Source organism: Mixophyes fleayi, chromosome 5 (assembly GCF_038048845.1).
Source record: "Mixophyes fleayi isolate aMixFle1 chromosome 5, aMixFle1.hap1, whole genome shotgun sequence".
Lineage (NCBI taxonomy): Eukaryota > Metazoa > Chordata > Amphibia > Anura > Limnodynastidae > Mixophyes > Mixophyes fleayi.
In genome coordinates, this window is record NC_134406.1 from 64755424 (window position 1) to 64782904 (window position 27481).

The 27481-nt window shown below is 35.3% G+C and overlaps 1 protein-coding gene across 5 annotated transcripts in view; it reads right to left on the reverse strand.

Moving 5' to 3' along the window:
* The window catches only part of SATB1 (SATB homeobox 1), a 125002-nt gene that overhangs the window by 38250 nt on the left and 59271 nt on the right, over nt 1–27481 (reverse strand). For 2 of the 5 annotated variants that reach the window (XM_075212318.1, XM_075212320.1), the window contains exons 1-7: nt 24566–26449; nt 21546–21781; nt 18638–18814; nt 17799–17925; nt 16938–17061; nt 10953–11064; nt 7060–7514 (exon numbers count right to left, since the gene is read on the reverse strand). In XM_075212318.1, the coding sequence (XP_075068419.1) occupies nt 7060–7514; nt 10953–11064; nt 16938–17061; nt 17799–17925; nt 18638–18814; nt 21546–21756 (1206 nt within the window). In that variant the 5' untranslated portion in view covers nt 21757–21781; nt 24566–26449. Of the gene's footprint in view, nt 1–7059; nt 7515–10952; nt 11065–16937; nt 17062–17798; nt 17926–18637; nt 18815–21545; nt 21782–24565; nt 26451–27481 lie in introns of those variants that run through there. The other 3 variants (XM_075212319.1, XM_075212316.1, XM_075212317.1) reach the window with 3 other exon arrangements.

Genomic DNA, 27481 nt, shown 5'->3' on the forward strand with positions numbered 1-27481 from the left:
AAAAAAAAAAAAAAAAAAAAAAAGGATTTATAGAACACATTACAAAGGACGTCTCAATAGGAGACCAATTATCCAAAGATTTCTAGGAAACAAAAAAAGCAGTGGGTTCCTCTGCGATAGTCAAATACTGACACAATATACAAGCGTTTCCTCCTATTAAAAAGAACACTGTGAGGAGCACCGCTAAATAACTTGGAAAGACTGGATAATTTAAATGTAACTTACAATATTTTAGGTATAATTAATGTAATGTAAAAACACTTATTCAGAAGTCCCAATCATTACAGTCATTACAGACAGTAGATCCCATGCTTGTATATGATCCAATTCAATAACTGGTGGCAGATTCCCTTTCCCTGATCTTCCCTTGTCAATTTCTCTGCCTTAAAACTAGAAAATTGCATGCTAGAATTGGAAATAAGGTCAAATCCAACGGCAGCTACAGAATTTTACTTTGTGTTTGGTGTCATTTCAATAGAAAAAAATCCAACAACATAATTTTGTTTTACATCCATAACATAGCATAATTGTTCACAACACACTACTCTGGGACTAGTCCATGCTAGGATTTAGGAATAAACAATACACTGGATATATAAACTTTGTTTCCATGTGGATATTTACGAAAAAAATTGAAAAAAAATCTGCCATGAACTTTTGAGTTAAAACAACCAGTGAACAGGAGGTGGGATGGGTGGTCGCTGGATTCCAAACACTTTACGCAGAATAAAGATTAAAAACACATGTATATACAGTAACAATGATCAATTAAAACACATGTAAATGGTGGATAACTAGCTATACACAAAGGTTTATTGATGATTAATTCCTATTATCTCCATCAATACTGGTGAGAAACACAGACAACCCTTCCCCTGGCTTCACTTTCTATTGAAATGAATCCTATGAGCAAATAAAAGAGATGCAAGAGTAGCTTCAATATGATCTATATTAGCATCACTGTAATATTTTCACTCAGAGGAGCTTTGTTAAGTCTATCAAGTAACCTTAATCTAAGGCATTACTTAGAAGTCATCATTTTAAAATCCACTGGTAAGTGTTAACATGGTTAACAAATGGGACATACTCAGGTCACAGTTGTAGTGAATATAGTGAAATAGTAAATATGATCTCCATACATATACTATTTCACGCCACAACCAACCAAAAGGTTTAGAAGCAAAGAATTCATTCATGCACATAAGGCACTTGTTTCACCAATAAATGGCAAACGCTTTAAAAGTCAGTTTCAGAAACAGCTTGTATTTGAGATAAGGCAAAAATGTACTAACCCATCTATTATAATTCATGGTAAAATTGCTTAAACATACAAGATGCCTTCTTATGGGTAATGGGTTCAAAACATTAACACGTTTACAAACGAGCACAAATTAATTGACAAGAATATAAGTCTTTATATAACCATCCCAATGTAAATCACATTACATTGATGGATTAGAATCTTCTGTATAGTTATCGCAAAAATGGTAGTTCCGCCACTGCTCCAGGGTCATACATGCACTGTACTTTCTACTACACAATGTCTGAGTTACGATTGGAATAAATATAATTGCACAGGAGTGTGTTGTGTACTACACTGGTCTCTCCACAGATGAAGTTCAACTCTAATTGAAAGCCTTAGGGCTGTGATTTCTGATCTTCCCAGCTAAGTAGAGACCCAAAGAACTACGAAGGGAACCATGGGAGCCATCTTTATGCGAGTATTGTTATTGGTTATGAAGGTTATTTAGTGCAGGGGTGATTTGAAGTAGAAAACCCCACTAGTATTTTGCTTCAAGTTGGCCATAATTTTCAATATACAAAATGTATGCAGAGAAATCTTATGAATATATTAATTTGCGTTTTACAGTATAAGGTTATCAGACGATAAGCTCTTCTTGTACATAATATTACATTGCATTACTTATAGTAAATATCAGTCATGCTGCATTCTATTTCCAGTCACTGCATGTAGTTATGAGTACAGGAATGTTATTGGGAACTTATTTACAACAATACTTACAAATGTTAGTTATATAGGATGCATCAGGATAATATATCCTATAATTGTAATATGAATAAATAAATTAAGAATGCTTAGGAGTGAGACTATACCTGTTCTAATGCCAACAGCACAATTAAGTAAGTAAATTATGTAAATTAGAAAAGGATCTTATACTGGAAGGACAATAATGAAAAAGATGCAAAAGAAATATGTTTATTTTACAAATTTAACCCATATGCTATATCTAACCATTGGTTAGATACACTCTCAAGTGAGCGCATCTAAGGAAAAGCTTATTGACCTGATTCTCCATTCGTGGTTGGCATAAATGCCCAGCCTCTGGAAGATGGAGTACTCATCAGATGCGCTCTACTTGAGAGAGTTTTTCAGCCAATGAAAAGTGAAGTTTAAAGTGTAATTAAAATTATTCTGCACTTGCTCATGAGTACACGAACATTTATGTGAAAGTCTGCCCTAATTCCAGAAATAAACGCTCCTTTTAGCAGCATTACATGCTCATCTCCTTAACAGAAATTTGGATCTCTAACAATCAAGTATTCTATCCTCTGAGAGACATTACGACAACTCTAAGGGGTATATTTAGTAAACTGCAGGTTTCGAAAAGTAGAGATGTTGCCTATATCAGGTTCTAACTGTCATTTATTTAGTGCATTCTACAAAATGACAGCTAGAATCTGATTGGTTGCTATAGGCATCATCTCCACTTTTTCAAACCCGCAGTTTAGTAAATCTTGCCCTAAGGGCCTGATCCTGAGTTAGGAGCAAAACAAAAAAAGGAACAAATTCGCACCTTAGCAAAACCATGTTGCATTGGAGAGAGAGGTAAATTTAAAATGTAGGGACAGATTTATAGTTGGGGTAGGGCATGTTAAGATCAACTTTACATTTCAGTGTAAAAATAAAGTTATCAAGTATTTTTGTGTAATTTATATGCACTCCTTGCATTGTAACATGATTTGTCTTGGAGCAAACTTTTTGCTTTACATCTAACTTAGCATCAGGCCCATAGTCAGCAAACACCTGACACAGAAGGTGAATGTGTATAAAAGTAAACACATATAAAGCATTTTTAAATTAAAAAAAATTGAAGTAAAAACTCAATTGCCACATTGCTGCAGTTGGAGGTGAAGTTGAATGTACACAGTCGGTGCCTGGCTTAAGCAAACTGTGGACGGCCAGCTGATGTGGAACTACAAGTTCCAGCATGCCCTGTCAACCAAAGCCTGTGAGCCATTGCTGAAACTTACAACATCTGAAGGGCCACAAGTTGACTACCTCTGCTATGTACAGTCTTTCTGTTGTAAGACTTTCATGTTACAACTTTGTTAGATAAACCCAAAGACAGACTATCTATATCCATTTCAGAAAGGGCAACTTGCAGTACAAGAATATAAAACTCATACTCCTGTTTGGTTTGTATAACTAGCAAATTACATATTTTAATGGTGTTCTTTCACAGCTATTCCACTGACTTCTGGTTTCTGTGCATTCCCCTCAACACAAAATAAATGATTACTGAATGCATATACACACACATGCACACATTTGTGTTGTTTCCCAAACAAGAATGAATATATACAATGCAGGGAAATGAAATACACAAAAAAAATCCATAAATAAAATATTTTACAAGGCCAAGTTTTATTACATTTCTTGTGGGACTTCTTTATTTAACAGAATGATTTGTAGAAGACTTCAATGTGGTAATTAGAAGCCACATTTGAACTATTAGTGGTATTTAATGTGTATTATCATTGTTAGTGATTAAAGTAACTGTAAAAAAGCAAGATAATTCTACTGCACATTATTTACAAGGCTATTACTGATTAATTTGGTCATTTATCAGAAAATCAAATACTGCACAAATGGAAGCCCTTTGTAAAATTTGGAACAAAAGGGGTCCTCATTAAATATACAATGTTCTCAGAGCCACAGGGATGATCACTTCCTCAATTAAAACCTAATTTTGCAGTTAACGCAGCAACTTAAAACATGAAAAAGCATTAATGTGAAAACTCAAGTGTCAGTTCATATTGAGGAAAGTTAAGGAGTTACATTGCCTGGCATAAGTTCTACTATGACAAAATGATCTCTCTCAAAGTTTGTGGCATTGTATTATATATACAAAGAATATCAAAAACATCATGATGAACGGTGGTACGATGGTTAGCACTGCTGCTTCACAGCGCTGTGACTATGGCTTTAAGTCTGACCAGGACACTAGCTGTGTAGACTTTGTATGTCTGGGCACAACGGTGAATTAGTGGTTAGCACTTTTGCCTCACAGCACTGGGGTCATGAGTCCAATTCCCGACCATGGCCTTATTTGTGTGGAGTATGTATGTTCTCCCCATGTCTGCGTGGGTTTCTTCCGGGTGCTCCAGTTTCCTTCCACACTTCAAAAACATACTGATAGGTTAATTGGCTGCTATTAAAACTGACTCTAGTCTATCTCGGTCTGTGTGTGTGTGTGGCACGTGTATATGTTAGGGAGTTTAAACTGTAAGCTCCAATGGGGCAGGGATTGATGTGAGTTCGCTGTACAGCGCTGTGGAATTAGTGGCGCTAGATTTTTTTATATATATATATATATATATTATATATATATTTATGATGATGATGATGTTCTCACTGTGTTTGTGTTGGTTTCCTCTGTGTGCTCTGGTTTCCTCCCACACTCCAGGTGGATTAATTAGCTTTGCATGTTAGGAAACTAAGACTTAGATACAATGGGGGCAGCGAGTTATATGAATGATCCAATATCCTCTGGAAAGCACTTTGTAAATATGACGGCAGTATATATAAATAAATGACAATACATAATTATGCTCTTATGTCAAATTTAAACACTGCCATGTATATTTGGAATATTTACAATGTGCAATATAAGGCATTTTAACCTACAGACACTGCCCACTCTGAGTAGTACACTCTGTTAATAAGAGGAGCTAAAGGATAATTACACTTTTCGCCAATTTATGTAATCTAGGATATTTAGGACTCAAGCATTTTAATAAATTAAGGTCCACCTTAGATTTACCAACTTAGATGTAGCTATAACTGCCCACTGTACGATCAGTGACATACTGGTTGCTAATAGACACCTATATCTTAAACTGAGCAACTCAATGCCTCATCGTTCATCAAATGTTGATTTCTTTTTCAAACTACTGAATGGGGATTTTGGAAGTTGGTGATGTTGAGTGAATATGATTGTGATGGGTGGTTTACATATTGCACCTGACTGCAGAGATTTTTCTGGCAACCAGAGGAACCCAGGATCAGCCAGTGTATTGGTGCAGTTACCTAATTGTAGCAGGGCTGGTAATCTAAAAAAGCAGGAGCAGTAGATGAATAGAAGCAAATAACTAGGGTGTAAGAGTTACAGATTATGGAACGTGAAATGATCTTGGACTTATTCTTTAAGAACAGACTTTTATGACAATCCATCCTACAAGACTCCATTGGAAATCTTATATTTTTAATCAGGTTTCACATACAAGAAACAATGTAATTGTCATAGGGACCCCTCAGGGTCTTAGTATTTATTTGTACAGTGACCCTTTGGCTCAACTGATTTCTATATTATTGACTTAATTTTCTGTTTTTGGTGGTGCAATGATAAATAATGATGGTATGTGAGATGTTATTCTAATCAACAAAGCTTAAATGCCATCTACAACTGCCCGTAATCATGTACCAACTAACCTAGGTGGCATTAACCCCATGAGTTAAGCTAAAATCAAGGAAGAAAACAAAGTATAAAAACAAATAAACACCTTACATAATAAATACTCTGATAGTATGTACTATTTTGAGATTCAAATATGTATGTTTCATTCAGTGAAAATACTAATGTTTCCATGGATTTTGCTATATAATAATTTACATATAACCATTACTTGTTTGGATTAAAGGAAGTGCTCATTTTGAAATTAATAACATTTCTGACCTGCATGTTTAAATCTAAAAAAACAATTTTTTTTTTTTACATAACATTACTTTTTTTTATCTTCCATATATGCTTTTCAGCAAGCTAGCTCAATAATCAGATAGAGTTGTTTACTTTCATTTCTTCTGGATAAGAAATGGCTTGGCAGTCATCTCTGCAACAGATACAACTGAACCAGTGTAAATAACCAACTGTACTTTGTTATAAAGACATGACAAAGTAGTTAATAAAGCTCCAGCATAGTATGTACAAGCCAACAAATGAAAGTTATATAAATGTCAACAACCTATTTAGAAGTGAATCTCTGATGACAAATATGTAATAATTATTATTAAAGCTAAAAATCCTATATTCCCATTTTGGGAGGTAATTCACTTTAGACTTTCCAAGTGTGCAGTGTATGTTGTGTCATGTGACTCATCTGACTGCATACACAACACACTGAAAATAGAGCAAGCATTGGGATCATCCATCCTGATGCCAGCAAACCTGCTCTTTTCACATACCACACATTAATATACATTTTGTTCAATGACAGTGGCTTTACATTACATTACTGTATACCAAAAAAAGAAAAAGAAATAAAAAAAAAGACATGAATTTGGATAAGGAAGTATGTATATGAAAATCCTTGTACCAGAGTAGAGGTAGGCAACACGTAGCTCACCAGCCGCAGTAAAACTACAGTCAATGCATAACACTTAGCAATGGATTAATAGCAACAAATGACATAATGGAAAAGCTGGGTTTTAAATTTGCAACAAAGTGTTCAGTAGCAAAGTTAGCAAACATTACACTCTATGGAAAGAATATTAAATAATGTGAAGTTAGTTTTAGATGGTATTCAAGGAAAACTCTAATGCAACTAGTTCTAAATCAGTTTATTTTACAATGCAGCCTCAAACCATTTCTGTAGAAATGTTGCTAAAATTCCATTATATATTGCTTGACCCACAAGCAGATAGACAGTTGTATCTCAAGGAGAAGAATCTGTACAGCACTGGCCTGATTTATATCCTAAATATTACTAAGCATTATACAAAACAAAACACAGATGAAAAAAGTTTTACGGCATAGTTACCTGAGTTCGGTTGAAAGCCACACGTGCAAATACGGCCTGTGAAATTCCTGCTCGTTTCAATTCATCACGTACCCACTGATAGATATCGGAAGACACCTCTGTGTTGGGTGAGACTTGTTGCTCCATAGGCTTGTTGATGGATCTACTGACAGGAGGGGGGTGGTTCAAGTACTGTTGGTTTAAGGACTGCTGGGCTAAAAGTCTATTCACTGCGTATTGCTGGTTCAATAACTGAGCCATCACCAGCTGCTGATTTACTAACTGAGGGCTGATGGGAGTAGATACAAGTCCTGGATGTAAGTTGGGGAGCGGTGTCCGCACAGTCGGCTGACTGCTGAGAGAATGCTGTACTGGGGATGGAGGACTTTCAGGAGTGTTACCCGGACCAGGCTGCTGACCAAAGTTCACATGATTTGAATTTTGTTGAGATAATTCAGACAGATCTTCCATGTCAACTACAAAGAACAGAAATATATAAATATCTAGAGTGCTTTACAATTAATTATAATATGCAAGTGACATTAAAAGTGTAGCAGTGTGTCATTTCTATACTTTGAATTGATTTTTCTAATTGCATAGAAAAAGTGACTTGCGAAGTCCTAACTGTATAATACGAACTGTATTCTATCGGAAAAACCCACCAGACTATTAGGTCACCTAATGCTGTGGCCTTCTGTGAGTATACTGCCTCTGCCTTCTAAGATCCTTAAAGAATACCACAGCAAATGCTTCTTTGCCTCATGAAGCAAAATAGAAATAGCATTGTAAAACTATACTAAGGCTCTGGATAATTATAGTACAAATGATACACAAGCCACCCTAGAGACATATGACTTTAGACATGATCAAAATATTAAGCCATATTTTTGGCCAATATAATGCAGCATAAGTATGTCATCTGGCACATTAGAATATATTTTTTAATGGCTATGGGGTCATTAAATTAATACAACACTGACCTTGTATCTGAAAAGTTCAAATAACTGATGAGCCAAATTCAAAATAGATTTTGGCATTGAGCAGCATATCTGATTAATTCTGCTTTGGGATAGTTCTAGAGGCAAAGTTTAACCTTTATTAAATTAAAAATGTTCTCTATACACACAGAATGGTTGTGTGCATTCAGATTTTAATTGGCACAACAGAATGTACACTCTCCTAATCTGGATTACACATCACAAGTGATTATAATAACATGCATTTGAGTACATCAGTGTCAAACACAGGATTATAAACAAGATCTGGCCATGTATACGTAGATGACCATACTAATCTGAATGGCATTTAAATATTAAAAATGACTGTTACAATTTATGTGTGGAAACTTTTAATATTTTTACTTACTAGTTATACTGTAACAAAGTATGTTTTTTACTCTTGGGACATTTAGTGGCCAAATCAATTTTCAGCAATGTGCGGCTGAACAAAACCGTGATGTTCGCCCACGCATATATTTCTGGTTACTATGGTATTCAACATCAGGTGTTTATTCACACTCTATAAGGGGTGAGGCAAAATCTGCCTCTTAGGGGCAGATTCAATTCCCTAAATATCCACCCGAGGTGCCTCCAGAACGGCTGCCAGACACCTCGCATGGATATTTTTTGACAGATGCAACTCTGATTTTTACTTGCACCCCATAGATGTGCGAGCAAAACTCAGTTACTTTTTACCGTAAAAAAAAAGTGAATCCGCAATGTTCTTAGGAACATCTCGGACAATTGAATTTGCCTCTTAGAATGTAATAGGAACAAATGTACAAAAAACAATTATTTAACTGTAACATAACCAATGCTTGTACGCAGTGAAAATGCTACAGCCATTACAAAGTATATCACTACGTATAGTGTCTTCCTTCAGTGAAAATACCAAATACATTTTGTTGCACGCTGAACAAGTTTGTTGTATTAAAAACTACTTTTACATTGTAATTGCACAAGAGCATTGGTTACCCCTAAACACAATTTTTACGGCATGGTTATAAATTGAATACATGAAATGCTCGAGGCAATTTTGCCTACAGTGGAAGACAGCTTTCAAAGACGTTAATGCTGATAGTTTCAGGGATAAAGTCTAATAATAAAGAAATATCTGGGAATTATTGATACTGAAGATTTTTTCCACCAGTTCTTAGGGTAATTGTGAAAACCAACAATCCTATAATTTTGTCATGGAAATTTGCAATAAAACTGAAAATCTCTTTTTGGTCACAGCAAATATGGTTATAAACAATGAGGAACAATTATACAGATAAAATCTATGACATCTACACAATAAATTCAGAAATATAGTAAAGCCGTCTGAATACAAGCAGTTTGTTTTTTTTTTTTTACATGTTTTTAAGTAAAGGGGCTCTTTAAATTTCAGAGAATGCAAATCATTTGGTGTAATAAAACTAGGCATAGGCCCGGCTAGGGAGCACATTCCAGCGAAATACATAGATTATCTCACGCTGATAACGCAAAATAATACTAATAACTAAGAAACAGTGCGGTGGTTTCATTTAAAGGGCTAATTTGACTATATGGATAATTTCTTTGCTCTAGAATTAGAAACAGCTAAAATCTCAGCACTTTCATCTTTGCCAAAACAATTGAAAAGGCAATGTTGAAATAGGGTGTTTAGACAAAGAGCACTATAATTTACATGCCACGGCAAGAGACATCTATTAAATACATGTATAATCCAAAAATAAGCCATGGCTGACAAATGTATTTTACAAAGTACATGTTTTAGAGATCACAGCATGTTTCTTAAAAAACACTCACAAAACTTTTTTTTTTTTTTTTTTTTTTACAGTGTATTGGGGGAATTCAATTAGCCACAAGGTGCCACTGGACATCACCCACATTGCCAGCTAATACGGTACAGAAATATCCACTCCTTTTCCCTCGTATCTCTATGAAATATGAGCAGAGATTTTAGTAAAAACTCAGACGAGATGTGTCTTTGAGGACCGTTCCGGAGACACTTAGGGCTAGATTTACTAAGCTGCGGGTTTGAAAAAGTGGGGATGTTGCCTATAGCAACCAATCAGATTCTAGCTGTCATTTTGTAGAAGGTACTAAATAAATGAAAGCTAGAATCTGATTGGTTGCTATAGGCAACATCCCCACTTTTTCAAACCCGCAGCTTAGTAAATCTAGCCCTTAGCGTCACCTTGCGACAAATTGAATTCCCTTCTCTGTGTTATACTTCATGGAAACAGAGACTTTGGTTGCATCTACACGTTCTTGTATCATTAGCTTAAGTGTGTTAAAACTACACTATCATCTAAAGTGGAGAACATTTCTGTTTACCACATTACAATGGCTGCAGAACAATATTTCTGACTGCAACATCTCATTGGTCCTCTGGCTCACACACCCACTCCAAAATGTCATTTGGATTTATGTTGAGTCTGTGAGGCTAACCACTGAGCCTGTGGGGAAAAAAGGCTGCTGGAAGCAGTGCCCTGAGCAGTGGATAGAGGGCAGATCTGTAATGCTGGTGGTAGTGCAGCTTTAAAGGGCAACAGAAAGATACATGGCAAATAAAGCTAAGAGCCAATTAGTGTATATGAATTTTAGGAGTGAAAAGCTTTTTCTCAGGATGTCATACAGCACATGATTAAGATGAAAAGTACACACAACAGTATTACCATTAATAAACCATTAGCTTTGCTCTACACACTTTTTATATATAAATAAACCATCCTTTAGCTAGTTATACTAGGACAGCAAGTTTGTAGCTTTGACTTCACTAAGGTGTTTGCCTTAGTTTAATCATAACTATTTTTTTTTGTACACAACATACTGATTAGAGTAATTTAAAAACAAAAATTGGACAACGGAATTAACATCGTTGTAACTCAAACGAACACAAGTCCTTTATACATGTGTTTTTGTACTTACCCATCATATCTCTTGTCTTCTTGAAATGTTTATACCACCTTCCAAATTCTTGACATTTTGCTGCTGAGACATTTGCATAGTAAGTGCTGTTCACAATGGAAGAAATCATACTCTACACACAAAAAGAAAAAGAAAACCAATTGAAGCTAATAACATAAAAAATGTCAATATGACAACTTTTCAGAGGCATAATAAATGAGCTTCTAACCAATAAAAAAAATTGCCATATACAATATGTAATACACAACTGCCGCAATGTACAAAAATAAATCGTGGTAGGTATGCAGTTTGTATGGTTTGTAGTGCCCACAACAATACAGGCAAGTGTGAACAAATATATTTAAAGTACTTCAATGGCATGTATTGTAATGTCAATATCACTCCAATGAAATCCAAATAATTCCAAATACACAGCTATGTACAACAATATACCAGTTTCGCCACAATATACACATTTACAAGTCAATGGCTATCTATATGCAACTACAAGAGGAACAATTACTTTTTAGTTCAAACTGAACAAAAGTGTAATTCTGGTAGACATGATAGGGGACAACAATACAAACTGGTGATAGGTAGCAGTGCAAAAAGTGCTGTAATCCGTGGCATGCAGACATTTTCTTGTTTTATAAAATAAACTAGAAGAATGGCAGGTTGTGGCCGGTTTTGCACAGTTACTTCTTTTCATGAATGCTTTCCAACATAACTTTGCAACCGTCCAGGAAAATTGGCCAAAGAGACAAGCGTGGATTTTGGGCAATGGATTGAACAGGAAGCTCATAGACTACATAAGGGCATAACTACTAGCTACAGGTATTATGTTCCGCCTGAAACCTGTAGATATTGTTATCTCCTAATAAGCTAAGTGTAGCTGTTACTAAACCCCTACATTATAGAATACAAATAAACCTACAACAATCAAACTGTTTAAATAACTCATTCTGCGCAATAGGTGAACGTAAGAATATTTTCATGGAATATAACCAGGACTAGTTAATAAATGGGTGGAGGAGTTTGCATGAAAATAATGTATTTGGGTTGGGTTTTGTCAGTTGGTTTTTTTTTTGTTTTTTTTAATACCGTTCAGCAAAGCAAAATAATTACACAAAAAAACAAACAAAAAAAACAAACATATTTACAAATCTGGTTTACTAGTGTTTAAAGATTTCAAGCTCTACAAAGTAGAGAGGGCAACGACAAACAGCTTATTTACACAATTATCTAAATACGATTAAACAGCTGATGGACAAATATTAAACTCGAAAATGTATAGTCATTTCAGCTTAATGTAATCCTCTCTCTGTAAACACCCAAGATGATTTTTTTTCCCAACCAGAACAGTCCTGACATCTCATAAGCCTAAGGGTGAATAGCAAGAGATTGTTTTCGATAGTTATAAATATTCAAGAGACATGCAGACCATCTGCTTTCATAATACAGGTAAAGAAAGGCTGAAATGGAGAACACTTTGCAAAATGGTTCTTAGCAAAGTCTTCTTCCCTTCCGAAAATTTAAAGACAGATGTCAAACCTGTTTAAACAGTGTAATCTGGACATAACTAAAAGCAATATTTCTCCTGTATCACGGGCTTCGATGCTTTTTCCATCTGTGTGGCTACAAATTTCTACGCCATACACATAATAATTTAGAATGGGAAATTATATGGGTCTGTAAAACCAAAACTTTAGCACCTTGCATGTCAATGTGTGACAGCTTGAGGTAATAGATCTAAAAACATAGCCCAAAAACAAAATATAGCAAATGTATATTTACCCATGCACCCATTTATATGCATGCAAATTGTGTAGTTTATTGGTATTATATGCCTGCCTAGTTCTCACTCAAAAATGCCACAATGGTACTTTGTAATGGCTTATCCTCTGCATTGTTCTCCTGTGTGTAGTCGCAATACCAAGAAAATAATTTATACTCAAACTGAAATCATTGGTCATGTTTAGTCACTGGACACTAAACCAGAGGTCAAGCATATGCAAAACGCCAGGTAAACAAATGATTGATGTTCATTCCTTCATTATAGCACACAGTGTGCCAGTTATGTCTTCTGTCTAACAGGCGTGTACAGCACTGTACCGTTCAAAGGTTTGCTTTATCATTTAACTACCTTACTTAAATCTCTGACCAATGGACAATCCCCAGGGCCACATCCCGAACTGCACATTATTGAAGAGTTTATTTAAAAATTACATTATACATCAATTCAAATACAGAATACATAAAATTGGGAGGTGTTGCCTATTATTGTAGAAAAATCTACAACTGTATCTTGCATAATGGGACAGCCTAATGGCACAATGGTTAGCATTGCTGAATCAAAACACCGGGTTCATGGGTTCGATTCCAAACAAGGCCCTTTCTGTGTGGACTTTCTATACTTTCTCCTCATGTAAGCACTCATGGGACAGGGACTACTGTGAACGATTATATATTCTCTGTATAGCCCTGCGTAATAGGATTGGTGCTAAACAAAAACATATACAAATGAAAAAGAACAATAATAATGAGAAGACAATCAAAGACATGCCCATGTGCTGATTACCTACAGCATATATGCACCTTAGAAGTGAACGCTGCTTATTTAAACCATTGGCAGAAAATGCATTGTTCGGTAAACTGCACCTAAACATACATTTACCCTGACAAACATAAATAGCTACTATCATTAATTATACTGCTGATGGAGAGGAGTACACTATAATTGTAAAATACCAAAGCAAACATTATTTTAATTAATGTTATAAGATGAGGCTTAGCAAATAGAAGGGAACATTTTAACTGACTCATGTGCAAAACTTTTTCCCATAGTTACAGCCAGGTGGAAGAAAGAAAAAAAGTGTAATAATATATATATATATATATATATATATATATATATATATATGAATTTATACAATCAGTTCCAAATAATAATAATAATAATAATTCAAATATAGATTGTAAGCTTGAGAGCAGAGAACTCTAACCTCTCTGTCTCTCTATATTACCCAGTATTGTTTTATTACTGTGTTTTTCCCCAATTGTAAAGCACTATGGAATATGCTGGAACTATATAAATAAATGATGATGATGACAAACGATGTAGATTGGAATGGAAAGATAGACAGAAGCCATTCCATTTATTTTATTTATAGCCCAATAATAGTGTAGCTACAACGTTATTTAAATCAGTGCAGAACTTGCAATTAAAATTATATATATTTATTTACATACTAGTAGTCTCCACAAGTGTCAAAGACCAGCACTAATAGAATACTATGAGTAATAAAGTTTAAAAACACACAGTTAAATGTGTTTTATTTTATAGGTCGACAAGAGTGAAAAGTTTGTACTCAACTTTGTTGCTGGTGTCATAAGCCAGAATGCAGCAATATTCCACTGCCCTATTGTTTTATAGAATGCACTGTAATTTTCCTTCCATTAAAACTTTCCAGTTAATAGAAATATGATACTAATGTATTGTCAAGTGAATGTATAGATTACTATACGAATAGATGGAGACAATGTGTTATTCAGCACAGATGGATCCCTAAGTATCTCTTCAACTTAGATGGTGTACAAGTATATGTGCTGTGGTTGCAAAGCTGGAGACATTTCTGGATCTATCTGAAAGCAATTTCATAAAGGAAATGCAACTGAAATGAGATTCAGTAGCATTTTAATACATAGACCACAAAACTATCAAAGTGATGTTAATAATAAACCCTGGGATAAAAAAAAATAAAAAAGATAAGATTTCTCAATATGTACATTACTTTTCTCAGGCCAGTGATCACTATAGCAGAATAATGATATACTGTTAATGAACTGAGCGAACATATTACAGGGAAGGGGGAAGGGGGGGGGGGGGGAGTGTCATAAATATATCTCATTTACTTCAATATTTAATACTACAATTCAAAGCAAAGTGTACACAGCATGAACAGGTCAAGAAACCTGAACTGAGGTCCAGTAAATATTTTTTTTTATTTAAAGTGTTTGCAGAGCTTTTAAATTGGCAAGTCTACAATTCTTAAAAAAAGCATGACAGGAACATTTATTATCCTAATATTAAACATATAACTAACTTAAAAACGTATATAACTAATAGACAAATAGAGCAAGAGAAATAAAAATCACTTTTTTTTTTATTAATGCAAAATCCACTGCTAGTATTATGCAATAATAATAAAAAAAAGGACGTAAGTGGTGTCCAAGATGTAAATAAATAAAATAAATATCAAAAAAATAGACAACAAGAAGCACAATTTTTTTTTCCAAAATAGTGGCTACACATACATTTGCATGGTATAGATTAACGGTAACCTTCAGCAAAGATAATTAAAAATTGTCCCTGATTGTCAAAATATCAGCAATCGCTTGGCTTGCTTTTTTTAAGTGATGAACACCTTCATTGCTTTTGAAAACTCATGACTGAAAATACTGAGACGCTCTGTAAAAAAGACCAATCAACTATCTCAGTCACTTACCTAAAATTTATGATCAAAAGAGTGTTTTAATTATGAAAAATATTAATGAAAGCATATTCAAAGACTAACCAAAGAGACTACAATTTGCATATCCCACTAGAAATACAGTTCAATACACAGGAGTAATAATAAAAGGATGGCAAGAAGAAATATTTTACCTACCCGTAATCAGTTAAAAGTCATGCTTCTCTTTCAAAAAGAAAATGTTATCTTTTCGTAATTTTCCATTTTTGTCTTACCATTAAAAAAAAATGTAGGTAACATGTGCGAGGGAAAATTTCCACAAGATTGTACAAAAAAATATGGTATGTCTATAAACGCACAAATGCGATAATAGCCACCAGTGAATAGAATTTTGATTATTTCCAGTTCAACAATTATGGAAGAGAAGCCACAAGGCTGATGGAATCGACAAATACCTGTACAGAACAACAACTGCACAAACAATTCCAAATCACTTCCAATACAACCATGTATGGATAAACACAGTTGCCAACGTGGATAGTTTTTGCTTTTAGCCATTTATAAAAAACCGTGTCTACCAATAAAATTAAATAAAATATAAAAACATAGAAGGAAACTAAACAAAAAAGCAAAAACAAAAACCTTCCTGCCTCAAAACTGGGCGGAATATGTATCACAGTTCTGAATATTAATGCTAAATGTTCAAGGCTTTCCTGTGACAGTGAAAAGATACAACTATTCACAGTGTGTTTACTGAAGACTGTAGACTCACAGACTGACTCTATAGAGGACTGCTCAGAGCAATGCTAAATAATGGTTTCACCCGAGTACAAAAATGTATAACTAAACATAAAAACATCAGTACTTGCAAACATTTCTTTTATAATTAGATAAAAATATTTTAGTATGCAAGTAAATAGTAAATTAATAGCAGTGTTTTAAAAAACAAAAGCTCTGAAATGTGCATTTAGTATAAACAAATGGCAATAAATCCTTAAAATGGAATATAAAATCTACTCATCCAACAAAAAGGGGGATCAGAAAAGTGAGCAACTATTCTGTGGTGAAAAAACAGTGTCACTATTAGGGCAAATGTAAACCTGCTGATAACCACCTCCAAGTCATTCACATCAGTATTTAAAAACACCAAATTTCAATGGTTTAATTGTATTACTAGAATATTTTAATTAGATTATATGACAGGATTCTAATTGTGTTGCTTGTAATTATTCTGAATCCCATGAGGAATCTTTTCTCACTTTTTTTTAAAGCTGCATGCATAATTCATTGTTTGGGTGTAGGCTTTTGTAAGAGACAGTGTCTTACTATTGTGGACAGCATGAAACACTAAAGTGTGCAGTAGCAATTACACAATAATGCTGGAGCAGAGTGGCAGGTGAAATCTGACATGAGAGGAAATACACTGCTTAGAACAATACCCAGAGGTGACAACAAGCAGAATACAGTTATTGAGGTCATGCCAGTTATTGGACTGTTGAGAACAGCGTTATTTTTCGACAGTGTCAAAGCCTGATACCTGTGATAGAGGGCACTCCTTAGCCAGAGAACTCTGGTTCATATCTTTCAGTAAGTCCTTCAGAGCGTTCCGTACTGTTATATGGGACCATTGTTCAGGAGGTAAGTCTTCAAGTTTAGGGCAACTATTAGAGACAGATTAGAGAAGGGATTATCACAAGATTGCATCCTGCTGCAGAACATTCCTTTAAGACAGACAGATTTCATTTTGCGCACCAAGCAGATGCATCTGGAGATTGCTCTCCGTCTCCTGATTGTTCCGATTAGTTAATTACTTTATACAACACATCTGCTGTATTGATGCATGAATTATACATCAGCTGCATGTGGCGACTATTTTTGCATGTTACTTCTACCTTCCTGCTCTGATGCGCTTGGTGAAACAATTTAAGGTGCAATGCCTCCTCACAACTGATCAGGAGAAACAGGCTTAAGATATTTTTTATTTTTTTCTCCTTTCCTAAATCGCCGTTGGAGGGAAAAAAAAAAAAATTCACATACCAGATTACATTAAGAAGGGTGAAGTCATTCTTTCACAGAAAATACCCAGATGGCATAGTACAGGATATGCAAAATATTTTTCTGTTAAGTACATTTTATGTAAAATACCTATTTGTAATGCACGTATTGAATTAATTGGCTAAAGATAATACAGTACATATAGCAAGATTTAAATGTATGTCAGACATAAGTGACAATAGTGCTTTAGTCTTTTTTTAATCTTTTTAAAAAAAAAAAAAAAAACTTTATTATAACGACATGCAGCGATATCCTTTCATAGCACCAAAATCAAAGTAATATGGGAATGAAATATCTTCTGCTGTCAAGGAAGAAAGCAGTTTTGAATCATGTTATGACTCACCTATGTAGCTGTATTTTCAGTGTGACCACATGAAACACGTCTTGAAGCATATCTGCTACAGTTGCATCTGGAGCATCTGTCACACAGGAGAGTGGAACTGGATTCCATTTACCAACTTGGATTAGCCCTATGCCAGAGGGACAAAGTAAGAGCCACAATTAATGACAGAGCAACTACTGTTTAAAGATAGAAAACAAATGAAAAGAAAAAAAAAGAAAAAGAAAAATAACAATGGGAAGACGGACAACCATGCTACACCAATCATCACATAACATCAAAATAAACATCAAAACATCTTAATACGATGTACAAAAGCTTTGGAGTAAAATACCATCATAAAGTAAAAACATAAAATAAAAAAGAAGAAATAAAAAAAAAAACTTGCAATGTGTACACCTTGACTTGCATAAATTAACAAACAAAAGACAGCAATTTCCAAATAAATTCAGACAAACTGAGCTCCAATGATTTCACACTTAAACGTTTAAGAAATAGTCAGCAGCAAATTACACTGCCTAAATAATAATAAAAATGTGAAAACAGAAAACACATCTAGGTATTCAGTCATAAATGCAAATTGACTCTCAGCATTCCATCTGCTCAGATATGCTCAGCATTTCTCCCTAGATTCTCAGTGGACCATATTATTAAGGTCAATAGGCATGCTAATGATTCAGTGGTAACATCTGAAGTCCCTCACAACCAGCCACATTATTTACAATTTAGTTGGCAAAAAAAGTTAACTGGTTTGTGTTTTGTTCTTATCAAAACGAGAAAATAAAAATAATCTAACAAGAAAAATGTAATCTTTGCAATAATTTTGCAACTTTATTATTTACCTTTGGCCTGGGCAGCTGCACTGTGAGAATATCCAAGGGACAGCAGAGCCATTTCAATCAACTGGTTGAAAAGCATGTCCTTTCTAACCAATACAAATTCTGCATGTTCTTCTTTGCAGTCGTACTCAATGAAATTTTCATAATGTTCCACTACACAAAAAACTGGAAGCATATTTCCTAGGAATATGAAAAACGTGCAATAAACATCACTGATCAAATAACCAGTACCTGTGTTAAATAAATATATATAACGCTGAAACAAAGATCGCCTAAACATAAAATGTATAGAAAATGACTAATATACACTTAGTCATTGTAGGCAAAACTTTACCGTTTAAAAAAAAAACATAAAAACCCAACAACAAAAACACTTGTAAATAATAATTTAGTAATCTGATAATATAACAATAGGTCTGTAACTACTGTAATAACAGGCGAGTGGAAACTAATTAAAAGGTAAAACTGGCAAAGTCTTCATTTTAAAAGCAATATAAACGTGTTATTCCGTTTTCTGAACAACTGACAATTCATTTTAATGCAATGCTTACAAATCATAGCCATAATACTTTCATTAAGACCTTTCATTTATTTGTGATTTAGAAACTTCAAAAGTCACAACAACGTGTACTTTTGTTTTAAAGCAGCAAGGAATTATTTTACAGTTACGCAATCCTGTCTGATAGCTTAAAGTGAGATCGTCTTGCAAACGATGACAAGATAGTTTACGTTACTAGAACACAACCAAGACCAGTGGTCATTTCAATGTATAATTTATGTACACACTCTACTTTACCTCACTGACAGCTTACTTACAGGTGTGCCGAATGCACGCTACAAATATTACACTGTACTAAGTAGCTGCAGAGGTGCAGGGTATCTCAATGCGCTCTGCACACTGTGCGTATGTTTCAGGAAAACATTCGTGTATTTCACGTTATTTGTGTATATAAGAATTTATCGTAAGTACGTATAACCCACTTGTTTCCAAAACACTTGCAAACAATACTGGAAATCAAGTATAAAGTACATTTTATTTCAAATTGCTTCTACCTTAACCATGTGATCATAGAGAACAAAAAAAAAACAACAACATATATATCACAAGCAACTCCTCACTATATTGATGCATTGCAAAGTCCCGTTTGGTATTGAACAGGTTAAGATCTGGAACATTGTTTTACAATGTAGGAAGGCTGTAGCTATTCTCTTCTGAAGGAGTAGCTAAGTGGGGTTTCCTCTGTCTTTGAAGTGGGTGAGGGGAGCTCAATTTATTATGTGAACTCTCCTTGTGACCTTATGCAAGTCATTAATTTGTTCTTTTCTGGAATAGAGGAGTCGATTGCAATCTATTCAATGCAAAATTTCCGAGCGCTTGAAACCTATTACATAAGGCACAGTTGGATCATTGTATAGAAAAATGTAGAGGTTATATGTGCACGCAATTAAATGTTCACTTCCGAACCGACTTTCAATGTGCACATGTTATGGTCACATGGACCTCACATAAACAGTAAATGTGTAATGAGATGGTCTTATTTCCATCCCAAGACTTCCAAATATTTATATATATATATATATATATATATATATATATATATATATATATATATATATATATATATAATATGAGTGCATGTTATCACTGCAGAGTGATAAGTGTCATTATCTAAGTGATCAGCATTATACAGCAGCAATCTCGCGTAACTGCTCCCATCGGATCTAATGCTTGGCCCAGCTTCTCGGTGCAGCAACTTTATAACTGTCCAGCATCAAAAAAAGAAGAAAGCTTTGGTCAGTGCTAAAAATATAAGATGATTCCAACCTGAAGGCACTGCTAGGGCTTTTGCTGAACGTTTATGAGTCTATGTAAACAACAAGTCTGCATAAGGAGCAGTGAAGTCTGTAGAATCCTTGTCTAAAACTGTCCTGGCATTAAAGTTTACTGTGCAAATATCACATAGTACCAGAGACAGCTGAAATCTCCTATTTAGGAATTTATAGAACTTATATGTTTGCAGGCGTCAGAATGTCCTTTTATATAGCCTCACTAAAGCTTCTCAGTCCAGTATTAATGTACTCACTTTGAAAAGCCATAATAAATGATATTTTTTATGCTTGTTCTACCCTGGCTTTCTTGAGATGCATACATTCTTGGCAAACAATCAATAAATAGGGTAATCATGAACTGAGGCCAAAGAATTTGCTGAAGTGCTGTTTTTCCATTTTAATAGATAGAGATCTAACAATACCAACTGCTGTGTCTGTTCATTTTAGGATCAATATATGCTTTGTTTTCACCAAACTGAATGCAAAATGAATGATTGTATGATAAATGTTACACATTGAATACAATGAAATTCCACTGCCTTCAATGATGTACTTGAAATTATCAGTGGTTTGAAAATAATACATATTGCATTCCAAAGGAAAAAGAAACATCTACACAAAAGACATAACCATAGATACGTTTTAAATAACCATTTCCTTAATTTACTTCATCATGTTTAATTAGCCATTTTCAAAATCTGCTTTAAAAAGTCCAAAATCTTTTTATATATCTTTCTCATAGATATTAGATTGAGGAAAGATGTTAAAAAAAAACTTTGCATATCCCATTTTAACTTAGCACCAAAAGCATTTGAAGGCTAAACAAAAATGAAATCCTTCCATCTAATACAATAATATAAAAAAAAGATTGTTAAAACTTGACAGTACAACAAGTTTTAAATACTTCTGTGAATTGGCACCATAATAGAAAAAATAAATAAAAATGAATTCTATATCTAATCTGCAAAACGGCAAAAAAAAAAAAACCTCAAACTCTCATTTGTAAACAATTATTGAGATACAGCTGCAGTTTCTGATTCATCTATAAATGTAGGATGTTATATGGTCTGAAGAAAATTACCTTTTCTGATACTGGTCCTCATCATGTGTGCGGAGTGTCTAAGTGGCACCCCTTGCATTTTTCCTCCTGTGCTTCCAATTCTTCCTCTTTCTAGAGGACTTCCATTCTGCTCAAGGCGGGCTATTTTGGCTGGCGGACCTTTTGGATCGCTTACATTGTTAGACATTTCTGAATGTTCTATCCCCTGAGTTGTCTCGTTCGAATGATCCATGCTCAGTCCCGCCTCTAAGGATCACCTGGCACAATTAAAAAAAAAAAAACAACAACACAGAAGTATTTATAAATCAATGAGGCATGCTTGTCTTTTGTAGCACAAAAAATGCAAATGATAGCCAATTCCAATTCTACTTGTGCTAACCTACATTTATACATATATGGTCATAATTTAATGCAGTACAATTTTATACCATTGCACACATACCTCTTGATAATTAAAACATGGGCAGAATCTTAACAGCAAATAACTAACACTTGTGAAGCTTGTAGTTATTGATTTCTGTTTAGAAAGTCTGGCAATCATATCTGTTGCAGAGTGCTTTCAATTAAGCATGTCTACCACACTTCTGCACCATAATCTGAAAATTTGCTTGTTAAGCAAAACAAACTTTTGCAGCAGAGGGTGACATTTTTTGGAAACTTACTTCTAGTAGGTTGTTAGTTTCAATTTGATTTTTCAGATACAATCAATAAGTCAATTTCAGTGCATATATATGATGCCTATGTTTCATTTAAAATGTAAGGTATGAACTTTCATTTTGAGTATGGAAGGGCACAATTAAAAGCATATAGCCATATTTAGATGGTTAGCTTAAAAATGAAATAAAGTGTATAGTGGGAATTCACAGTTATCATAATAAGCGATTCACTGTGCCTGTGTGCATGGGAATTTGCGAGATGTATCTATTTCATTTCATATTATACAAGCGTTGTGTGCAATTAAAAGCACATATTTATAATCTGTCTGCTCTTGTAAGACTATAAGCATGGAAACATGAATAATGCCCCATGCTGATTGAACATTATACTGTCAAAATGACATTACACATTCATGTAACTTCTGCTACAACGACACAAAAGTTTACCATAGAGGGCCTTTAAACTTCCGATGGTTTCACCTAAGCTTAGTATAACATTAAGTGAGGCTGTTACATACATTTATACGACTGTTAGCTGGAAAATAGATGATAAATGAAAGTCTGTCTTTTCATTAGGAACACCCACTTTGAAATTCTATACCGCACCAGAATATATTGTATTTGTCAGTAGCTGTACTGAGATAACACAGGCAGTAGGTCTGTCATTTGAAACTTCCTTCTAACAAATCCCTTAAGAATTAATACTGCTTTCCAAATTCGAAGCAATTAAACATCACAACCCCCCCTCCCCCCAAGACATACAATTCAAAGTTGTTCAAGTAACATGAGGAAAAGAAAGTCTGCTTTGCAGAAATGTTTCAATCTTTCAATTAAAATGCATCTCTTATCACTCCTCGTGTAACTAAGCACAATCAGAAGCCAAAAGGTAAGATGTCACTGAATTAGCTAATAAAATGCTTCACTTAAGACAGTGTATTACACTTATTTAACACTGTTACACTGATTACGCTGTATATAAAAAAAAGGTATTTTGCTCATTATTGCTCTTGAATTAATGGGTAGGTTAAAGTTGACGGTAACTTTGAAAAATTCTAAGTGCTCAAGTAATGATGTAACTGATGTTTGGGTGTCAGACATGACATTTCCTCCAATTAAAGACTTTCTGACAAATTTGGCTGGTACAGTGTTTTGACAAACAACAGCCCACAGAATTTCCACATTGTGTATCAGTGTCAAATTCAGAATGAAACCTGTATAAAACATCTAATTTCCCTATTTAAAACACTATGCCCAAGGCTAAAGTTCACCAAGATCTCAGTTACAAATAATGATGAGCAGCGCATACACACAATGACAGCACAAGGCGGTGACAATTATCTGTAGTTATCCCTGTCAGGCAGTGCCTCTGTTCTCCTTAACCCATTCACTGCAAAAGAAGGGTCAGCAAGGATCTACCTCTCTGCCTTGGCTCTGGTCACAGCAAGCTTTAACAAACTGTATTTTCAATAAAGCCCATCTGAAAATGGCAAGTTGTGTAAAGAACAAAACAAACAAACAAACAAACAACACAGTAACTGGCTACAGAAGAACACTTTACACCTCAATATCGGTCTACAAACAGACTAGTCTTCAGATAATATTATTCAGTGTTAACGTTATCAAAAAAAAATTCAACTAGAAAAAGGTCAACTTTTATAAATGCAACCTGAAGTTAATAAAACGTTTAGACTATTTTTAAATTACATCAATATTTATATGAATTGTACACAAATATGTGGTTGCAACATTATATATATATATATATATATATATATATATATATATACATATATATATATATATATATATATATATATATATATATATATATATATATACACATACATTATATATATATATATATATATATATATATATACATACATTATATATATATATATATATATATATATATATATATATATATATACACATACACACACACACACATACATATACACACACAACTAGCAATTCAACGCAGAGTAATTGATGCTAACTTTAGATAATAAAAATATACATGTTTTATGGAAACAGCTTTAAAGGACTAATGAAAACTTTAGACTTTGCTGTCACTCCAGTACTCAAAGCACAGCAACAAAAAAAAAAATATCACAGGGCACGTTTGTTAGGCAAACACTACAAGGTCTCAGGAGACACAGGAAGCCAGTGAAGTTACAAGCCCGTGTAAGAGGTTGGTGCAGCTTCCAGTCCGTGTGACTGCTACAATCCCAACCAGGATTTCCCTTTGACCTTTTAAAGAGACAAAGAAGCAAAGTGCTCCAGTACCACAACACACACAAGCACCAACTCTCACTGTGACAGTCAGTGCGCTAAATCCTCTCCCAGAAGGAGCAGCTAAAGATAGGATAAAGGAACACTCACCACTTCCCAACTTGACAGCATATAAATGATCAGGGAAAGCCCAGCTTCCTCGCAGTTCACGGAGGACAAGTTGAAGCCTAGGGGCTTCTCGGTTCCTTTTAGCAGCAGACCTGCAGATGACTTCCCCTATAAACGTGAATCCTCTTTTCTAGTTTTTTTTTAAAAAAAAAAAAATATTTGTGTATCTTAATGTGCTTCCCCAAAATGGGGGAAGGGTAAAAAAAAATAAGAAAAATAAATAAACAGCAAGAAGTGAGAATGAACACAAAAAAAATGTGCAGTTGTAGCACGGGCAACGCAAAGCAAAACAGGGGCAGGAAAAGACTGACGTGAGGAAACTGTAGATTTAAAAAAAAAAAAAAAGTATATTAATAATCTGTCCTACAGAGATGCTCAGTAGAGGAAGAAGCGAACAGCAGCTGCTGGTGATATTCAGTCTGGAGAGGTGTCCAAGAAGCTCGCAATCAAATCATGCCACATCATAGTGAGAGCAGGGAACCAGCCAGTGATGGAGGTACAGATGGGATGCCCAAAAAGAATTGGAGTTGGGATGTCACAGATAAGAGTGGGTGCTAATGTCATCCACCTGCACAGTCACTGACAGTGACCATGAAAAATAAAAGCACCAAACTTTTTTTCTTTTTGCTGGAAATATGTTACGAAGTGAAAAGGATGAAAAGGAAAAAGGAGACGGATCGCGGTACTGCAAGCTTCCTACTTTTACAGGCTGGGAAGAGTTGACAGGTGGACCAGGATTCTCTCCATGTATAAGTAGATGGGAGGTAGGATCGGAGGGGTGGGAGCAAAAAAGGGAGATGGGGTGGATGAGGAAGAAAAATAAATAAATAAATAAATAATAGCAATAAATAATAATTTAAAAAAAAGTCAGAAAAGTGAGAAGAGCTTACTCCTTCCCGGTAGAAAGGAGAGGGGGCAGATCAAAGGGAACTGCTCAGTAGTTTCTCAAAATGCAGGAAAAAAAATGACTCTTCTCGGTGCTGGGATTATTCTGTTTTCCTCTCTTAGATTCATGCATTATTAAACAATAGGCACGCAGATAATGAGGAGTTATTTGCTTGTTGGATTTTTGTTTTCCAGGCCGGTTTTCTGGCTGTTGCAGGATGTTATTTGTGCAGGTTGTGTGTCATAAGAGAGTGTGTGTGTGTGTATGTTGTGTTTGTTTGTCCAGAGCTGCTTTGCTTCTCTCTCTCTCTCTCTCTCTGCGTTTCTGTGTCCCCATTAAATTATTAGTTGTATTGACTCATCACTCCTCCTCCTCCTCCTGCTACTGCCGCCGTTCCCTGCTCTCTTTGCTCTATTATTGCTCTTGCTAATAAGGATGCTGCTGCTGCTGCTGCCTCTGTTGTTGTTGATGTTGGTGCTGCTGCTGCTGTTGCTTCTTCTTCCTCCTCCTCATTTTAATACAAAATAACACCAGCCAGGCCACCGCCGGAGATCCAGCTCCCTTCCTGCAGCCCCAAGCCCTTCCCTGGCGGCCCCGGATCAGCCGACGTCCTGGGAGAGAGACAGAGGAGGAGGAGGAGGAGAGACATGATGAGAGGGGGAGGAGAGCAGCCAGCAAAGGCTTGGATACATGGGATCAGAAAGGGGAAAGCAAATAGAATATAAAAGGCAATGTGGGCAAAGGGACATTAAGGGAGATGAAGGATGACAGGGGAGTCAATTAGGAGTTTTAAAAGGCAGGTGAGAGTTGTAGAATGAGAGGGGAGATGGATGAGGGGGTGTATCAGGGGGGAATTGGGATTTCCGGACGCGCAAGAATCTCTAATCTTCTTGATTACAGTGAGGCGGCTGCGCGCAGATTATACACAATAGCCAGAATAACAGGGAGCAGAGTGAGGGGAAGGGCGGCTGCATGGACAGGGAGGCAGGCTGAGCTCACACAGTGACACACACATACAGAAGCACATAGGAAGGAGGGGGAGGAGTGTACAGCCACTCGGCAGACAGGTTAACCCCTTCCCACAGCCTCCTCCAAGTCAGGGACCAGAACCAACTGGAATCGCCCACAATAAACGAGAGGAATAAAAGTAACTAAAAGTATTTTTGACAAAATATCTATAAAGAGCAAAGAATATTTGCTCAGCAAATACAGGATTCTAAACCGCAGAGAAACGATTATCTCAAGTTTGTCTTCTCGTGCAAAGTTAAATTGATGGAGAGAGAGAGAGAGAGAGAGAAAAACTTTTCTCGTGTAATAGAAGTCAGCCCTTTGTTACACACTAATGATGTCCATTGATACTAAAGGCTAATTATTATGATCATAGTTAATGTGTGCAATATGTCTACTAGATGCAATAAATGAATGCAATAGAACTATGCAGTGTCTAAGTATTTTGTGGTTTGAGAAAAGAGAATAAAACAGACACATACAAACTTCTAACATACACATAATTCCTAACATTTTAAAATAATTTACAGGGACAATTTGATGCTGAGCAGGTGCATCAAAGCACCTCACATGCAGGACCTTGATGTTACAATCCTTCATGTCCTTACAACAGTTGAAGGATTCCTGTGCCAGTCCTGGGTCCAGTGAGTCACAGGATGTGACCCAGGAATTTGAGCAATTGTTTTAACACTTTTTAATTTTTTTTTAACTACTCTCCCTCCTCCAAACTGCTAGAATGAATACTAGGGAATGAAGGGGTGAGAGAGATACAGGTAGCACTTAAATGTAGCCAGTGCTCACCGTCCCACTGGGCAGGAAGTTAGAGTGCACCTTCTGCTTTCTAATGGATTGGCCAGTGGCAGTGTGAAAGAGCACAACCAGTACAGCGCTGTGAGGAGGGTGATGGTGAATTGATGGATACAATGAATGGTAGCTGCTGAGGAAGCGAATGCAAAAGTTAAGCTGAGAGAAAGTACCATATAAATAAGAGCACACATGGGGGG